Here is a 19,010-nt window from a genome sequence, read left to right as displayed (position 1 = left end):
TCCCGGCCGAACTATTAATCATTTAATCTTTGACTTTGTGGCAGTGGTGCTAAGTAATTGGGAAGGTAAAGTGCTGGATGGCAGGACCAAATCCGACAACAGGCAAGTAGGAACAGAATGCCACATGAGGTAAGTAAATACTCAGCCTTTACATAGTGATATTTAACAACAAAATCCGACAACAGGCAAGCTATCCCCCTAAGCGTTTTTTGAAATAGTTCCCCTGTGGGATGTGATGGTAGTTATATTGGATGTTAGGTTCATGGCGAGGCAGGGGAATCTTTATTGGCACAATATCATTTCCGTATGTGCGGTCGATTACTAATTTTTTCTACTAGTAATACACATTCAAGTGTTGATTAGCAAATAAGAACAAGCATACGTCTAAATGCTTTCAACAACCAAAGAAACTGCCAAGGAGAAAAAAGAACTGCCAGAATTCATTACAAATTAATCCCAGTTCAAGATTTCTATCATTTCATCTTTCGTAAAACACGATTTGCACATTCATCGCATGTGCCCGACTGGCTACTATGTATACACACAAACATAAACATACGCACACAGAGGGAGAGAAACCAACAATTACTTTTGGGTGAGTAGAGTAGTAGGTAGTAAGTTCAGGGATGTTTTTTGGTAAGGCTTCACTGAGTTGTTTTTTGATTAAGTACTTGCCGATTAGAGTCTCATCCGATGGGTGGAAATAGTAACCTAGTGGGCTTCTGTCTACCCATGCTTCCCGACTTTCTTCGTTTTTTTGGTTTTCAATTAATGGCATCAGATTGAAGGGAGTGTTTTCTTGGTTTTCAATTAATGGCATCAGATTGAAGGAATCCTTAGGATCCATTGCCATTTGGAATTACAACGAGAGAGGAAGAGAAGTGGGGAGGGAGAGCAATGCTGAGAGAGGGGAGGCGGTAATGAGAGTCTTAGTCACACAGGTAACGGGAGTAGTGTTGATTTTGTGTTATTTGCTAAGATATATACCAGAGATATTTATTTTATTTCAAAAAAAGTCTAAGTTAAGTATCACTATGTAAAGTTGGGAAGCATGGGCAGACAGCAGCCCACCAGGATACTATTTTCCACCCCATCGGATGAGACTCTAATCAGCAAGTACTTAATAAAAAACAACTCGGTGAAGCCTTGCCAAAAAACAATATCCCTGAACTTACTACCTACTACTCTACTCACCCAAAAGTAATTGTTGGTTTCTCTTCCCTCTGTGTGCGTGAGTATGTTTATGTTTGTGTGTATACATAGTAGCCAGCTAGGCACATGCGATAGATGTGCAAATCGCGTTTTACGAAAGATGAAATGATAGAAATCTTGAACTGGGATTAATCTGTAATGAATTCTAGCAGTTCTTTTTCTTCTTGGCAGTTTCTTTGGTAATTGAAAGCATTTAGACATATGCTTGATCTTGTTCTTATTTGCTAATCAACACTTGAATGTGTATTACTAGTAGAAAAAATTAGTAATCGACCGCACATACGGAAATGATATTGTGCCAATAAAGATTCCCCTGCCTCGCCATGAACCTAACATCCAATATAACTACCATCACATCCCACAGGGGAACTATTTCAAAAAACGCTTAGGGGGATAGCTTGCCTGTTGTCGGATTTTGTTGTTAAATATCACTATGTAAAGGCTGAGTATTTACTTACCTCATGTGGCATTCTGTTCCTGCTTTCATTGCAGTAAACGAGATTCCACAAGGCTCTCCACTCCTGGGCAGAGATCGACTCTCTCTCTCTCTTGATTCTCCCCTCCCTCCTCAGGAAAGAGATCGACACCATGAACCATTTGTCCGAATAGGCGACATGTTTTCCCACCAGGTTTAAGTTTTTCGAATTTCCGCTGTTTTTTTTTGTTTTAGTTTATGGTTTGTGCGGTTTTTCCTTTTGATTTTGTTCAGGATTTTGTGGTATTTGTTTTCCCTAGACCCTCATTGTTGTGTGTGTTTGAAGCTACTCTAGCTGTGGTGTTTTGGTTGATTATTCTCTGTCTCTAGGGTTTTCCCCTTGTTTTCAACTCTATTTTGATGGTATGTTCTTGGTGAGAACAACTACAGCAACAACAAATCTAAATGCTTCAAAATATGGAGAATAGGGAGAAGGACGCTCGAAAGATGGATCTGCATCTAGGCTTCCGAGAGTCCGAAGGAATCAAAGTTGAGTCGGTGTACTTTCCTCTTAAAGGTGAGTCAGTGTAATTTCTTACGGTGAATCTGTCAACATAATGATTGTGATTTTGTGTTGTATTTTGATACCTATGAATGAGTTTGTATATTACAATTTCCTGTGCAGCATGGTAGTTTGCCAATTGCCCTTGGGCAAATAAATCCAACAGGTAATCTTTTTCCTCTCCCCCTGTCTCCACACTCAAATTTGGTTCTTAAGGTATACATAAGTACAAGCAATGGAGCTTTTTAGTCTTCAGTTTTTTTGTTGGATTTTTTAGGCATGAAGATCTTCTTCTTCTTTTTTAGTATTCTTGCATTTTCTGCATCATCTGAAACTGAACGGATTGCAGGTGTAGGTCAGTGATGATGTTCATCATGGAAGGCTCAATGTTAACAAGGTAGATTGTATTAGAGTATGTAGTTTTGATATACTGTTGTGGGATTTTAATACTATTTTCTGTATGTTATGAAGCTGCTTCAAAATTTAATATGCATATTTTGTGCTTTGTGGAACTGTATTCCATCTGTAAACAAAAGGAAATACCTCTGCCGATTACATTGTCTGGATGAATAACCAAAAAAAAGAAGGAATAAATCAATTGCTTTAAGGGAAGGATATGGCTTATAGAATGTATACAATGGAGAGGTTTTAATTTGTAGAACAAAGCAAAAAGGAGATGGCAGTTGAAAGAAAGGCACATAGAGGAGCAAAAGTGGGGATCACCTAGGAGGAACTGACACATTCTATGTATAAATTTGTAGATATCTGTTATAGTACTTGTTTTCATATGTATTACGTATAAATGTATAATTAACAAATGTATTATCAGTGGAGATCAAACCCAGTTCCCCACTGTGATCTATATTCTTCGCAAAAATAGACAAATATACGTAGACACGAGATAACAAAAGATGAGTTCACATTATTCGAAGTAGCATTCTTTGTCCTCATCTCTTTTTAATTTGCGATCTAGGTGTTGCCCATCCAAGGGTTAACCATGATACTAGCTCGATGGGAGTACAACATTGTATTACTACGATATCCACCATTGTTATGGCAGTTCTCTTTTTTGACACTTCCTGATCAACCATAAAGCTGGAGAATACAAGATAGTGAATTTGAATTTTTATTATCATGTATAATTTCTCAGACAGCACTAGGTCCATGAGGTACTCACCTTCAATTTGGTCCTTCCTTTGATATATAAAGGTTATAAAGGTGTAGGTCTTAAAGTTATATACATCAATGCTATGTAAGACTCTAGCAGAGTTAAGCTATATAGGTATGCGACAAGTTTGGTCAATTTTTGGTGTACATCATGGTCTCTGCTATTTTTCTTACTTGCCAAAGAACATAATTGGGTTGGACTTACTAGCTATTACTACTAAAGTTACTAGGCCAAAATATAATAAATAATAACATTAGGACTGGAAAGAAGCCAGTGAAACTAAGCTTCTTTGAGATGTATTTCTATGTAAATATTTGCCTTCCAATTCAGTAACTGTACACCTCTATTTTTTCGCAGGTTCAGCAGGAGTTGAACAGGACAGAAGGAATATTTTCTGTAATATGTGAAGAGCAACCATTTTCGTACATGGTAGTACCAAATGTTTGAAACCAATAAACGCAAATGAAGAAACCGTGTTTGACTACTTCTACTAGGGAAGTGCTACAATACACACCCCTTATTTGGGTGTGTATCATATGCACCCTTTTTAAAACACACTAAAATGTTATGATTCTCAAAATGTTATGAATCTATTGCTAAAAAGTTACGAATCATATTGATAAAAAGTTACGAATTTTTAGTATAAAAGTTACGATACGAAATAAAATGTTATGAATGACTGGTCCTACAAGGAATTTTTTATGAGGTGGCACAATATGAACTACACAATAGGTGCATATGGTACACACCTTAAAGGGGTGTGTATTGAAGACTTTCCCCTTTTTTTACTATGGTGCCAAAAAGGAGTAAAAGGACAACCAAGGTAACATTCAGTCCCCAAGAACAACTTTACTCATAAAACAAAAACTTCAGCATGGATAAAGTCATTGAGAGCAATGTTTCCTACTCCCGATGAATGATATGCGTGATAAACTGATTTGGCATTATACACACCTGATGGTATTTATTCCGTGAATCGGGGTACGAAACAGCTCTTTCGCTTCGAAGAAATGGGATTTTTGGAAGGAGAGAGCAGCAACTGTGAGCAAATGAAACGTATTTGGAGCAGTGTCTGCGCTCTTCCGGTTGTGGGGAAAGTAAATAATTTTATTTGGAAAGCTCTACTTGATATAGTGCCTACAAGGGAGACTCTGTTTAAAAAGATCTGTTCTACTCCCATTTTGTTCGATCTGTTAAGTGGAAGTCGAATCTACATCCAACTGCTGCTAGCTAGATGTCAGTGGGCTAGGGGCAGATTCAGAGCAGACATGGGGGTGTGGGAGTGATTGTCTGAGATGCTAGGGGCAGATTCAGAGCAGCTAGAATGGTTCATGTTCCAAACTTGGTTGACCCTTTACTTGGGGAAGCCATTGCTGCTTGGGAAGGATGCCTTTTTGCTTATGATCTGGGATTTGATCGAATTGAATTCAAAGGGGATTCGGTTCAGTTGATCCAGAGGCAAACGGAGGAACATAGCAGAGTTGCCGGGGTTTAGCAGAGTTGCCGGGGTTTTACCGTTTGCGGTCCTGTTTCAGCGATTCTTCAGTGAGATTTGTTTGGCATGGTGGCAATGGTGTTGCTCGTTGCTTGACCCAGAGTGCTATGAGAGGGAGTCGTTCTTGTACTTGGGAACATATTCCTCTATCGTAGTTTCTGTCCTCCCATCCCTCCAAATGATGGATGCCCTATTTGATGTTTTTGCTTCTATTCTAATCATGATCCTATCATTTTGACAAACAAAAAAGAAAAAGAAAAAGAATTATATGGAGAATAATTTGCGCAATCAAATAAGAGATAAATGAAGAATTGTTCATTCCGTACATTGAAAAAGTGCCATCGATAACGAGTATGTGACTATGCAACGATTTCAAATAACAATTATAATAGGTTATTTATTTTCTTCTTTTTGTGGTCAAACTTCTGAAATTAAAGTCCAAACTTTAAATTTAGAAGAAAGCAGGGAACCCAAAATAATTGGTGTCCAATATGGGTGCTTGGTGGTGATTTTATGTGCAAAACAACTTTAGCCACTCTTTTGTTATTTTATGAAAATGTGGTTGTTCATGGTTTTTTTAATAGAAAGAAAAACTAAATTCAATACTTTTTGCCTATTTTACTTATATAAATTATAGGGAATGACTTCGGTGTCCCCGGTCATTTTGGGGACATCGTAACTTTTGACATAACAAAACCATTATGAGTATAACCAAAATTCATTACAAGCATAACAGAACCATAGCAAGGCATAACCAATACCATAGCAAGACATAACTTATTTGTTATGTCTTGGTTGGGTTTAGTTACGTTGGTTTTTTGGATATTTCTTGGTTATTCCTTGTTTGGGTTCTGTTATGTTTGTAATTGATTTTAGTTATGCTCCTAATGGTAAAGTTATGCCAAAAATTACGGTGTCCCCAAAATGACCGGGGACACCATAGCATCATCCCTAAACTATATTCCATGCATTTTGTGTTGTAATCATGCAATAAAAATTCGTTAAGATAATGTAGTAAAAAAAAAAACCTGTAGTCTATTTATGAAAAATCCTATATGTACCGACCAAAAATATAGGGAAATCGTACCGACGGCCGCGCGCACCGGACGGCCGATCCGAGCCGTTCAAAAATTTAAAAAAAAAAAAAACCAAGGGGCCCAACGCGGGAATCAACGGCATCCGATGTGTGTAGGGTGCTTGATCTAAACACCCTATTTTTCGTGTATATATGTATATACAGGCATCCGATGTGTGTAGGGTGTTTGATCTAAACACCCTATTTTTCATGTAGGGTGTTTAGATCAAGCACCCTACACACATCGGATGCCGTTGATTCTCGCGCTAGGCCCCTCGGTTTTTTTTTAAAAAATTTTTGGACGGCGCAGATCGACCGTCCGGTGGCCAGAGACGGCTGCGCGTGGCTGTCGGTATACCGTCGGCAGGAAACGGTCGGTGCAAATAGCACCACTCTCTATTTATTTCTGAAGTAATTAAAGTAATACAAATTTCAAAAGATTGAAACTATAGTTTACTTCTACAAAAGAAAGTTGTATGAATATAGCCTTGTGTAGCTGGGGCTCGAACAAGCTCATAGCCGGAGTATGTTTGGGTTATGAGCTGGGGTTGGGCCTAGATATTTTGACATGGGCAATCTTTTGTAGGTTTTGTCTCAGCTTAGATGGGAAAGGTTTGAGTAGTGACATTTTTATATGGAATTAAGCACACAGCTGGTGAGTCTAATTAACTATCAAAACTCGCTAGGCTCTTCTAGTGCTTTGCACCAATGACTCACACTCCATGCGCCATGTGCAAACCATCCATGCTTTGCCGCTCGATCCAGTTTAAATTGACACGCATATTGTTGTGTGGTTCTTTTCTATTTTACCCCAGTCGAACTTAAAGTTTAACCTAATGCGCATCATCTTATGGGAACGTATACTATTTTTAGGAGAGTACTCATTAATGCGTCTCAAAGTGATTTTGTGTTCTAATTTTTAGAAGGGGCACCATCAATTTTCTACATATAATACCGTCAACAATAGATGATTGAATCACAATATTGTGATCTACCGTGTACGTAGTTCAGTGATCTCATTAGGTCAACAAGCAGTTATAAGTCATGTTCTTATGTTTGTGTGTGTTTGTATGTTTCCCCGTAAAAAAATAAAAAATAAAAAATAAAATTCTCCTGCATAACTCAAATGCTTTTACGCAACTGCCTGTGTTTAGTTGAAGGTAGAGGACCAATAACAAACCAAAGTTGAACTAGTATAACCTTTACTTAGATAGGAATACATTAGTTAATGATTTTTTTTTTACCAGAAGATTTTCACTTTCTTCTTTCTGTTTTTTTGGACCCGGAAAAAAGTACCGTAGATCTAGGCTCACTACTACAATATCACCTAAAGCCATGACTGTACGTCTTCAATCATGCACCCAAAACCGTGGTTTTTACGGGTGAGATCGTAAATCACTCTCTTTTATTACGATTATAAACCGTGATTGAAACATAGTAAGAATCCCGGCTGAAACGCATGAATGTTTCTGGTAAAAACCTAGATGAAAACTAAATCCACATGATCTTATGTGGTTTTTTATCTCAGTTTTTTTTGTAAACCATGGTTAAATGTGAACAACAATCACGACCAAAACGTGTGATCTTTTATGGTCACAACTGAGATGGAAAATAATTTGGCGTGATCTTTTCTGGTTTTAAATCTTGGTTTTCGTCTAAAACCATAGTTAAATGTCCTTACCATCACAGTCTAGGAACGCGATTGAGAAAGATGCATCTTTTTTTCTCTCTTTTTTGCATTTGAAAAATGCCCGAAGCCTAACATGCAACATCTGAGATCAATTATCTATTTTAAATATCAGATTAGCCATGGTATTCACCTGAAATCTTTTTGATTGCCAACATTAACACAAGACCGTAACAAATAATCTAACCAATAAATTTCGCTTTGCAGGCCATAAAGTCAAGTACTGAACTTTAAAAAGTTCACGTTTAAAATTAAAAAAAAAAATACTACTACAAGCTTTTGCCTTATGTTATTGGTACAAAACAAAACATTAATCCTCCATTTCCATAAGAAAACGTGGTAAAGCTATTCCAAGTTGCAAAAAGCATTCAAAAGTAGGAGTAAATTTTTCAAAAATGTTGGTAGGGTACAAGATTCTCTGTCCATATAAGAAAATAAATGGTCTAAATTCACAGTAAAAGGAAATGAATGATCCAGATTCACATCACTGAAAATCTGAATCATTCATTTTCGTTCATAGACAGTTTCATGGACCGAGAATCTTGTATTGTAATACCACTTGTATAAATATTTTCAGTTTTGGTGTATGGAATTAGAGACTAGAGAGAGAATGGTGTAGAAGGGAAAGGGAAGAGGTGTGGACAAGGCCCACATGACTTTGCACGGGAGGTAGGAGTTCAGTTTGGCCCACTATCATGCGTCCCATAATTGGGATGGCGATTTGACGGGCCCACCAAAACTAGCGTCACAGTCACGGCCCCTCCCTCCCTCCATTCCCAATCCCTCACCGTCTGATTCTCTCTAATCACCTATGGCTATGGTTAAGCAGGGCCATCAACTGAAGCACAGTGGTCCAGAACCAGAAAGGGGCTGTTATAACTTATTATATACCTCACTCTTCTTCCTTCACCAGCTGCCGACACTTTTCCATTCCCCATTCAACCACAACTAGTAATACTAGTAGTACATCTCTTTACTCCATTTAGTCAATCTACCATACCACAAACCAACACAACACATAGCATTCAGAGAGAGAGCGAGAGAGGACCAATCAAATGGGATTTTAATTAACTGGAGCACATTTACAGATGGTAACATGCGCTCTAATTTTGGCACACAACATAAAGCTAATTTTGACGGTTTGTTTAAGTACATGACGGGAAAACCACGCCCAAGCTAGAATACAATGAATGAAGAAAGACCCTCTCCTCTGGTCTTACGTACATATGAATAACAAACAACAACAACAACAATAATTTAAAGAACCAAAAGAAGCGGAAGGAAGAGAAACAAGATTTATGTGGTGATGATGATGGTACAATGTTGAAGATTGGCCTAGGTCATAATTAACCCCCAAAAACTATAGCAAAGGAACAAGGAAAACCATCTACTATCAAGAAGACGAAAAATAATTCTATATGATTTGACTTTTTGTGGGAAGAATTTAAACATATTTCCCAGGTCACCTGCTGCCGCCACAAAGGCAATGATTGATTGGAACACTCTAAAAAATGCAAAGAGTCCATCTTTTTTTCTTCAATTAATAATTTATGGGTTCCCCCCCCCCTCAGCTTACTTGTTCACCGATAAGGTCAAGACCCACAAGGAGGAATGACACACCTTGGAATAGTAAGAAGTAGAAATGTACCCCTTGAGCTGATAAAAGGCTCCTAAGTGCAGCAGTAAGTAGTAAGAAGGCCAAAGCAAGCTCCTTCTTGTATATCTTGTTCATCTTCTTCGCAGGAGGTTTCGAACCTGATTCTTGATGTTCTTTAAATTTGTTGAGCTCAGAAAGCCCGCTCTCAGAAACACCCCTATGAAGTGGTAGGTGATTCATTGCCTTAGATTCCCTTTCTTCCGCAGCCAAAAGGTCTGGCTCTGATGCCCGGCCGGCCTTTTTTGTGACAACCCATTCATACGAGCTTCCTAATTGAAACAGTCCAGAGACCATGGCATGGAATTTGGTCACAGACATGGTGTTTTCGAATAGAAGGTAAGGGGCTATAAATGGGATGGATCTTGGTGCAGGGAGAATGCTTAGGAATGACATGAATACGGGAACGTAACAAATAACCCATGAGGGTAGCTCAGCTTCAGGGACGAACATGGTTAACGGAAGAATGATGCAAAACAATGTGAATGAATAGAATGGGAGAATGAGTTTCCTCAGCAAAAAGAATAGTAGGATTAAGTTTGATTTCTTCCAAAATGATATCTGCAGTTCAGGACATCAAGTGAAAGTTTTGAGACATTAGAATGGAATTATGCATATAAATGAAAGCAACATGCAGGTATACAAGGCAAGACAAACCTTGGAAGTTATGATGGCAGGAAGGCAAAACCGAAAGAGTTGCATTGGACCAGAATGCCAACGATGTTGCTGTTTCTTGTAAGCTTCATAAGATTCGGGAACCTCGCAAAGTGCCTGAAAATTAGTTCCACATACACACAACATTACTTATCCTGCTATGCAGAATTCTCCAGCTGTAGGAGATGCTGTAGATCTGCAACCAAGTTCTACAGAGAATACAACAACAACAACAACAGAACCCATGTAGTCCCCAATCATTGGGGGTATAGGCGGGGGAAGATTGGAGACAGACCTAACCTTTGACAATATGCACAAAGTGGCTGCTCTCAGAATACCACTGAAACAGTGGCCCCCCTATCGTTCATAGAAGTCCCAATTATTATGCCTAATCACCAAATGTGTTTCCCATTTTATAAGTACAGCTCCATAATTAAGTTCCTTCTTGAAATTCAACATACTTGTAAAATGGTCAACTTCTATTCAACTAAAGAGAAACGACAAGTGATCAAGAACTTACCCTGACGTCATTAAGGAAAATGAATTTCCAGCCATTGAGATGAGCACGAACCGCTATGTCCATATCCTCCACTGTTGTCCTCTCAAGCCAACCACCAGAGTCCTCTAGTGCTTTGATTCTCCACACACCAGCAGTCCCATTGAAACCAAAGAAGTTGAGGTACACTCCATTAACCTGCTGCTCCACTTCGAAGTGAAAGCACAAATTAATGTTTTGCAATCGCGTCAACAGATTTTCATCCTTGTTCACAAAGGACCACCTAGCCTGAACTAAACCAAGTTCGGGGTTGTCCTGAAAAAACAAGCTGAATGAGTAATAATCCAGAACAAAGCCCCCCTATTTTTTGATAGATTCACAAGAAGATGATTTATTCCCACCTTAAAATGCGGAACTGTAAGCTTAAGGAAATCCGGATTTGGTTGGAAATCAGCATCAAAGATTGCAACGAATTCATATTGCTTGACGTAATCACAATTCATAGCAGATTTAAGATTTCCAGCTTTATAGCCAGTTCTAACCAAACGATGGCGATAGATAATATTGACACCCTTTTGGCTCCATCTTAAAACCTCACCCTCGATTAACAACTGAATGCTTTGATCATCAGAGTCATCAAGAACTTGTATCAACAAATGGTCTTTCGGCCAATCCATTTGGCATACGGCTGAGATAGATTGTTCGTACACCTACAGAGGTCAATGCCAGAGTCGTCATCATCATCACCACTGTTGCAGAACACAACTCTAATTTCATTCTACTATCATTTTCTACTGTAGAGTAATTGTTACTTTCCTAACAAGAAGGGTTAATTAAACATTTACCAAAAAGACAAGGGTTACTAAACACTGCAGCAGTGAGCTTAAACTACAGATCTTTTTTTAAAAACAAAAAAAGAAGAAAAAGAAAAAGACAGCCAGATTAAGTGGTGAAATCTACAAAGAGGATAGGTTACTTACCTCCTTCTCGTTACACATTGGAATCTGGATAAGAACCATGGGATAGTCATATCCAGAACCCTCCAAATCTTCCGAATTAAACGGATCTCCTTGAATTCGTGGCTTGATCTTTTTGAACTTGATCCAGAAGCAACCAAGACAAAGAATCAGCCTGTCGGCAGATTGAATCAGGAAGAGAACAACACAGAAGTTAGAAACAGACTGAATTGGAGGAGCAACATAGTCGGCACGAAATCCCAACCAACCCACATACAGCTTGTGCATCCATCCTTGAATCTCCCAAGTTTGTGGGATGTGCAAATTGTGGTTTTGGAAATAATGCCAGTCATTGAAGTGGGCAACCACTTCAAACCCCAGAAATGCCAAAGCAGTCACTAAGAATCCCAAAATGATCCTCAACAGTAACTTTCCCTTAGATTTCTCACTCTCCATTCCCACACCTTGGCCTAGTATCAACCTTTTCTTGATAGTAACGAGTAATGCCCAGAGGAAATTACCAATCCAAGAAAGGCAACCCACGGCTTGATGTGCTTTCAGAAGTAAAACCCATGTGAACTGTTTGGCATTCTTCCCTCTATCTTTGTCCACCGGCCGAAAAGCGGCATCAGGCCCATCAATTTCTAGTACTGAGAAATTGGGGTTTTCCATTGTAACTACCACTGGTGTTCCCTTCCTTGTGTCTTTTCCCCACCAACGGGAAAATTTTGCCATATTGTCCACTCAAAAGGACAAAGTGTTAATTATATGCTCAATACAAAAGGGAAAAAAAATATACTAGAAGCTTAATAGGAACAAGACATGTTTCAGACCCCAGAGAGAGATCTCAAAATGAAGAAACTCAGAAAACTTAACATCTCATGAATTGAGAACCAGCTATCAAAATTCTAAAAGCAGACGAGAACCCAAGATCATGTATGACCACAGAAAAAACAGATCTACTATTAGGAGATTTGTTTTTAGGAACCCCACTTCAATTACCCTTGCATTCCACACCAAAATGCTGCCAGGAAAAAGCCAGAGACAGGAGTGGGGTGTGTGTGCGTGTGGGGTTTCTTTCTCCCTACCACCAAAAGGCTCTCCACAAGCTAACCCAACATTTTACAAAATTACCAGAACGGGACAGGGCCTTGTGCCCTTGAGTAAAACCCTAATGCCTGTGGTTTAAATTGTCAAAACTCAAAAGAATCCAAACCCTCGTACACTCAGTTCTAGATATGTATAATTCCCCCAAATTCTGTTCTGAGACAAGCAGAATGATTAAAAAGATTAAGAAAGTGTTTCTTATATATGGTTTTACTTACTTTACATCTAACTATCACCAATAAACATTTCTCAACGTGATACCATTTCACAGAGCGCAAAAAAACGATAATATACTCTATTGATTTCACACTATGAAGGCACCACTACATGTACGGCGTATATATATGGCATATGAGTTCGTTAACTTTAGGATTATGACAATATGGTAAAACTTTAAAGAAAGAACACTTTACGAGTAGGGTTGAGGAACATTTTAATTCAGTTATATATATATTGTCAAAATTGCAAACTTGTTATATATCAAAAATAAAGTAAAAAATTAGCAGCAAATCAAGAATATTACGTCTTGATCTAGCAAATCAAGAATATTGCGTCTTGATCTTGTTACTGTTAAGCGTCAAACCTCCATGTTCATTATTTACTCTACACGCAAAATTTGCGCCCCTAATAAAAAGGCTTGAACTTTTTTTTTTTGGACAAGAAAGGCTTGAACTCATATACTATAAACTTGAGTGTTCTATAATACTAAAATTTTCACATAAACTAGTTTGTGTGATTTGTTTACAAATAAAAATTGGGCAAAAATATTAGTTCTATCTTTCTTGACATCCAAATACAATCACCGATCCACGGTAACATTTTTAAATACTACTACGAGTTAGGAGGGAAGATTTAAAAAAAGAAAAAAGAATCTAACATAGCAAAAGGCAATAAACTAGGAACCCCGCTGACAAAAAGCTACCAGAGCATGTGAGAATGGTAAAGAGATTAGTAGTAACTACTCTTTTATCTTCTTTCTCTTAATTAAACAATGAGGAATTTGGTATGGGAGTTTTCAACTGTGGATCGAAAGTAGTACTACTACTTAAGAAGGTGCAGAAATGACGCAGACGGGTCATTTTCTTAAGCTAAAAAATCACTACAGAGAAGATTAAAATAAGGTAAGCAGCTTTAATCAGCATAATAATACTGGTCATTAATACTATATATTGAAAAAAAGAAGAAGCATAGAAACAAACAATTAATGGAGATCCCAATACATAACCGACCTCGATCCTCTCTAATACGCATTCAACTCCTGAAATAAGTCATAGTAAACTATTTGGAGTATATTCTTTTTCCCCTCAAAACCAGCATCAGTTCACTCCATGTGTACCCTGGCTTACTTCTATTTTTACTACTCCTACTATCTTTTATAATTCAGGTGTACGTTTGGCTCGATTTATGAGTTACGGCGGGCCGATTAAAGCTCATTAAGAATTGATAGCATTTCAGGAATTGGGAGAAGGTGCTGTGCAGTGGTGTGCGCAGTACCGTGTTGCGCACCTTTAAGTCGTCGGATCGTGCATCCGACGGTTCGGATCTCATCTCGGCAATGAACAGCTCTCGATCATTGGCGTTGCTGAGATGAGATTCGAACTGTCAGATGCATGATCCGATGGCTCGGAGGTGCGCAGTACAGTACTGTGCACCTCACTGCACAGCACCAACCTGAAGTCCGCATTTGAGATGTATTAAACGTGAAACCTTTGGAGAAAACAAACCCATAAATATCTCGTCCTCAACCACCAGGCCATGGCTTATGGACAGTTGTATGTGTGGAGAGAAATTCCTAGTTAGCAGTTAAAAAATTTATATATCTATTATCTTAGTTTTTTATACTAAACACGTGTAGATAAGAAGTGTCAATTCTCACACATCGTTTCCAAAAAAATAAACGAAAATTCTCACTCTTTGCCCCCATCCATTTACTTTTCTAGAAAAAAATCAAAATTGATAGCGACACTCTTTCATCTCTCTTGCTATTTGCTATCCTAGAAAATCTCCAAATTGGTAGTAATTCTTAAGTCTTTATTTGAAAATTTACAAATTCCAGGCAAAAGCCTTTAGCTGCAGGACAACAAAAACAGTAGGTCTAAACGATCAGTTTTTAAGTTAGTTTTGAATTTCACTTTGATATGAGACATCCCACATGCAAATAATTTGGCACATATATATACTAGTCCTTTTAAAATTATGTTAAAATATGCTATTGTCTGATCACTTGATCTTTAACTTTATGCTTCCTGCTTCTCATGATAATAACGAAGAGTTGATGTTTATGTTATTTTCCTATGGCCTGAATATTGAAATAATTAGATTCAATGATTGAAAAATGTGGAGGACTAAAAGTATGCCTCCTACAAATAGATTAGGTGGTTCATTCAATTAATTTCTCCTCATTTTATTTTGACCGCCATCCCCTACCCCCATCACAAAAAATAAATAAATTAAATTAAATTAAAAGTTGAAAGTGACCAGAGTCCGACCATTCTTTTTAGTCATTACTTAATTTGGTTTTATTATGTCCTACTCACAAACTATCTATATGTGTATATCATGAATCATGTTTTTTTGGGTTAAACAAAGGGGAAAATAAAGGTGTATCGATCATGAGTGACTTGTAAAGCACATTGAGCAGATTCCATTTGCTAATAAACTTTCTAATTAATGGTGATTAGGTGCTCGATCGATCAATGGTTAGGATTTTCGAAAAGCAAACCATTTGCTGGTAAAGTTGTACAAACTCAAGCTAGTTTAACAAAAGAAAAAAGAGGAGAGAAAATTAACAGATTATGTTAATCAGTTATCTAGTGGCTTAAATTCTTGTAGCCTGGCTAGATATAATGATATATAGCTAATGCCCAGCACCTGAGGCTGAATCTCCTGAGGCTGAATCTTCCTGATCAAAACGCGGATTAAGTAATTACTATTTCTATTCTAAAATATTTGTCCTATCCGTAAAACGATGACTTAAAAACAATATCTTTTTTTTTTCATTTTCCCATAAACTAAAAGAACTTATTGATATCTAGTAAATTGTTCGAACTTTTAACTTTTTCTTGAAAAAATTATATCATTTTCAAATTCTCATTTTGCGGACTGGATAAACATTTTGGACAAAAAGGAGCAATTGAGAATATTATTTGGAAGGATTGGATTCGGGTCTTATAATAAATAAATACTACTGGGTGTGGCTTCCATTTTTTTTTCTTATGCAGTAGTATTTAAATATATGGAGACCAAAGGTATCTTTGAACTTGAAGAGCCCCCAAGATTTAATTTGCACATTCAATATCTATCGCACATTCAGCACACACACACACACACACACACACACACACACACATATATATATATATATATAGTATGGTTCTTTGTCCAGCTACCACGCCATATACCAAGATTTTCATTTTTCTACAGATAATTAAATTCTCTTTTGTTATATTTTCAACGAAGTCAACTACATTCCCATTTGATTTGATTTCTCTCCTCTTTACTTGCCTTCATAGCACAATTTAATTTAGCATTTATTTATACTCTATAATAACTTATAACTACTGAAAAGATATTTGAATTTTAATTAAGCTGGTAATTACAAACAAACAATATTTCGATATAGAATTAGAATTCATACGAGATTATATGTATGTCTTGGATGTTCACTTTTACCTTTCAATGATTGTGATTGTTCGTCTCTGATGATCCAGAGAACTCCTACAGAACAAGCCTAATGACTGCTGATGTGGTCGGTCAAAGACCCTCCAACAATCAGGTTAGGACCGTTAGGTTATGTAGAGTGTTTATGAATGCTCTGTATTGAGCGGGAATAAAGTGCCTACTTTTTATCATGGGTGTGTCTGACCCATTTATAGAGTTTGTGAACGGACGGAATTTCAAGGGATGGTGATCCCTTTACATGGAGCTTTACCTTTCTTGTCGATCGTAATACCAATCTACTTATTCAATGGGATGTGGCGCCATATCGGAGTGGTCACCCTCTATGAATCACAAGCTCTCATATAAATGCTATGGACTGACCAACTTGTCACACTCCTACTGAGCGGGCTAATGTGTATGGGCCGAGCGAGCCTAGCTTCACATGACACTAGGTAATAACAATTAGTTGGAGGTGTCAATTTTATTTCATCACTAAGTATATGGTAATAACGAACACTATATCAATTATGTGAGATCCGGTTATTGACTAAATCAAGTCTAGCCTTGGAAATAGTTCATACACAAAAGAAATAACTTAATTCTAAAAGAAAAGAAAAAAGTAATAACTCAACAATGAAATGATAGCTCATATAATGGAAATCATTAATTATATGTTGCCTTTTGTAATATTAATTTGATCCCTTACCCGTGTAAAATGGTTGCATGCCAACTAGGACTAAGACAAGCCTAATTGGTTGATTCACCTCCTACCTAAAACGATATAAGTTGTTTGGGTGTTGCCATCTAAGAGCATCGATCCACTATGAAGATACTAAAATTCTAACCACATCTACATAGGTAAAGTTAGAGTTGAATGGATTTAGTTAAAGTTTTAATTAGGTAATAAACTCATAAAAAGTTTTATGGCCAGGCTGGATAAGTTAAAGTTAATTAAATCGTATTTCTCGATTTATTGAGGGGAACTATGCACACTAAAGTCTAAAATGTCGAAAGCATTGCTTTACAAACATTTGGTCCCAATGATCCATCTTTTCTGGTCTCTTTCTTTCTTTCATTTTGCAGTGATGTGGCAGCGTGACTCACTACAAAATTACAAAATCCACCTCAATCAATGCCGAATTCCCCTCCCCCCTACCCTATCATGGCCAAAGACCAAAATAGTTTAGACAAACCTGTATTAAAAAAAAAACTCCTATACGCACCACCTTGAAAAATCTTTGTGGCTCACTTTATCAGTTTTTGTGGTTCATTTTATCAAAGTGTGTACTGTATACCATTATGAATTTTGTGGCCCAATATATGAGATTTTGTGATTGTTTATATATGAATTTTTGTAGTTACTTTTACGAATTTTGTGGCTCATTTGTACGATTTTTGTGGTAAAAAAGACGGCTTAAGGTATTATAAATGTATACAAAAAAAAAAAAAAAAGACTGCTCTAGGTTACGGATTTTGTGCTTAATTTTAGGAAATTTTGTGGCTTAGAATACGAAGGGCATGCACACCGTGCACTCTTTTTTTGGAGTGTTTACTGTGGTCATTCTCATAAGTCGCCATTCAATTCTCCCTAGCTAGACCCTTAGACTGACAAAAACTTCGGTACGTGTTGAAGAGAAATTTATTCTTCATTCTCAATTTGAAAGTAGAAATACAACGATGATCTTTATGGGATCTTTAGGTGGCGTTAAAAGTATTCCTACTTTTATGCAGTTAAAGTGATATTCAATTCTTGTCTTTTTTTTAATCACTTCCCCTTTCTTTCTTAATCACATGATCTCCTACTTTCCTTTTTTAATCTTCATTTGCCAATAATCTTGCTTAATTCGTACTTCCTCTAGCCCCTAGACTCGCTTCGTTTAACGTCTTTCACTCATTTGTTGTGGTAACACATACATGCTCAAACCCATCGAGGCTGAAGCTTGGTCTGATCATGTTTCTCTTTCGGTTGGTAGATTACCTATCTAGGGATAAGTTAGGTTTTGACCTTGACTCTATGTAAAAAGAAACTGTACTTTAATTAATTGTTTAAGTACTATTACTATTATTATAACTTAAAAGTGTATGAATGTCTACTTATGCGTAACTACTACAGAATGTACTTATTTGTAAACATCTATATAATATCTCAGTCTCTTCAAAAATACTAACTATATATATGTCGATGTTTGATTTTGCAATGATTTTCTCCCCCGTCCCCCCAATAATAATAATAATAATAATAACCAAACGTTCCATATTTTCTCTGTGTGTGTGTGCTATTTTGAAATTTTGAACGACTCATCGGTGTTACATGAACATGTTGATACTTTGTTCACGGTTACAATATTGATTTGCATGTGTGCTGATTATTCGATCCGCGTCTTCAGACACGAGCATGCACTAATTTAAAAATATATATATTCCCGTATAGATCAGTTTCGTTGGCGGGAGTGGTCAATAGTTTCGTAATTTATTTTAGTTGTGTTTAAAATGCATTAAGCTGTGCCTTCAGACACGGGCAAATCTTAGTGTGTATACACACTTAGCCCGGTAGAATTTGACTAAAATATATACTAGCTAGCTAGCTAGCACAAGATGGCCGGTTGCTGAATTGTAGTTGTACTCTATATTAGTAGTAGTATAAAACGAGAGAATATTCCAATGGGGTCAACGACTTTGATAACAATTACCCAACAATTAAGGAGTATACTACTGTGTTCATGACCCGGCCCCACTTCGAACCACGTACTGTAGTAATTGGATTTTTATGCAGAGTAGGACAACAAAGCCGACAGTATATATATATACTGGTACTACAGTAAAAATTGGAGGAAGCCACAATTCTCTTCATTTTTATGCTTACCTATTT

General features: G+C 37.2%; 1 protein-coding gene and 1 long non-coding RNA gene across 4 annotated transcripts; one reads left to right on the top strand and one right to left on the bottom strand.

Annotated features, from left to right (window-relative positions):
• Nucleotides 1–1,664: 1,664 nt before the first annotated feature.
• LOC131311773 (uncharacterized) lies at nucleotides 1,665–3,837 on the top strand. Of its 3 annotated transcripts, none has more exons than XR_009195570.1 (4): nucleotides 1,665–1,841; nucleotides 2,078–2,405; nucleotides 2,539–2,601; nucleotides 3,715–3,837. It is a non-coding gene; the product is annotated as an uncharacterized LOC131311773 (long non-coding RNA). The 3 variants fall into 3 exon arrangements; XR_009195571.1 differs by having other exon boundaries at nucleotides 1,665–2,204; nucleotides 2,313–2,405; XR_009195569.1 differs by having other exon boundaries at nucleotides 1,668–2,405.
• A 4,819-nt stretch (nucleotides 3,838–8,656) lies between these two features.
• On the bottom strand, nucleotides 8,657–12,608 carry LOC131311213 (probable xyloglucan glycosyltransferase 5). The gene is made up of 5 exons (XM_058338563.1): nucleotides 11,399–12,608; nucleotides 10,820–11,128; nucleotides 10,443–10,733; nucleotides 9,926–10,039; nucleotides 8,657–9,829 (listed from the first exon to the last, which is right to left on the bottom strand). The coding sequence occupies exons 1-5, from the start codon at nucleotides 12,107–12,109 to the stop codon at nucleotides 9,182–9,184; spliced, it is 2,073 nt and encodes a 690-aa protein (XP_058194546.1). The 5' UTR covers nucleotides 12,110–12,608; the 3' UTR covers nucleotides 8,657–9,181.
• Between the last annotated feature and the right edge of the window lie 6,402 nt (nucleotides 12,609–19,010).

Source organism: Rhododendron vialii, chromosome 12a, assembly GCF_030253575.1.
Source record: "Rhododendron vialii isolate Sample 1 chromosome 12a, ASM3025357v1".
Lineage (NCBI taxonomy): Eukaryota > Viridiplantae > Streptophyta > Magnoliopsida > Ericales > Ericaceae > Rhododendron > Rhododendron vialii.
This window is presented reverse-complemented; position numbering and strand designations above follow the sequence as displayed.

Coding starts and splice junctions, on each gene's coding strand:
- LOC131311213 (XM_058338563.1), bottom strand. CDS start 12,109: ATGGCAAAATTTTCCCGTTGGTGGGGAAAAGACACAAGGAAGGGAACA. Junction 11,129..11,398: donor CAATGTGTAACGAGAAGGAG/GTAAGTAACCTA, acceptor TGACCTCTGTAG/GTGTACGAACAATCTATCTC. Junction 10,734..10,819: donor TTACAGTTCCGCATTTTAAG/GTGGGAATAAAT, acceptor TTGTTTTTTCAG/GACAACCCCGAACTTGGTTT.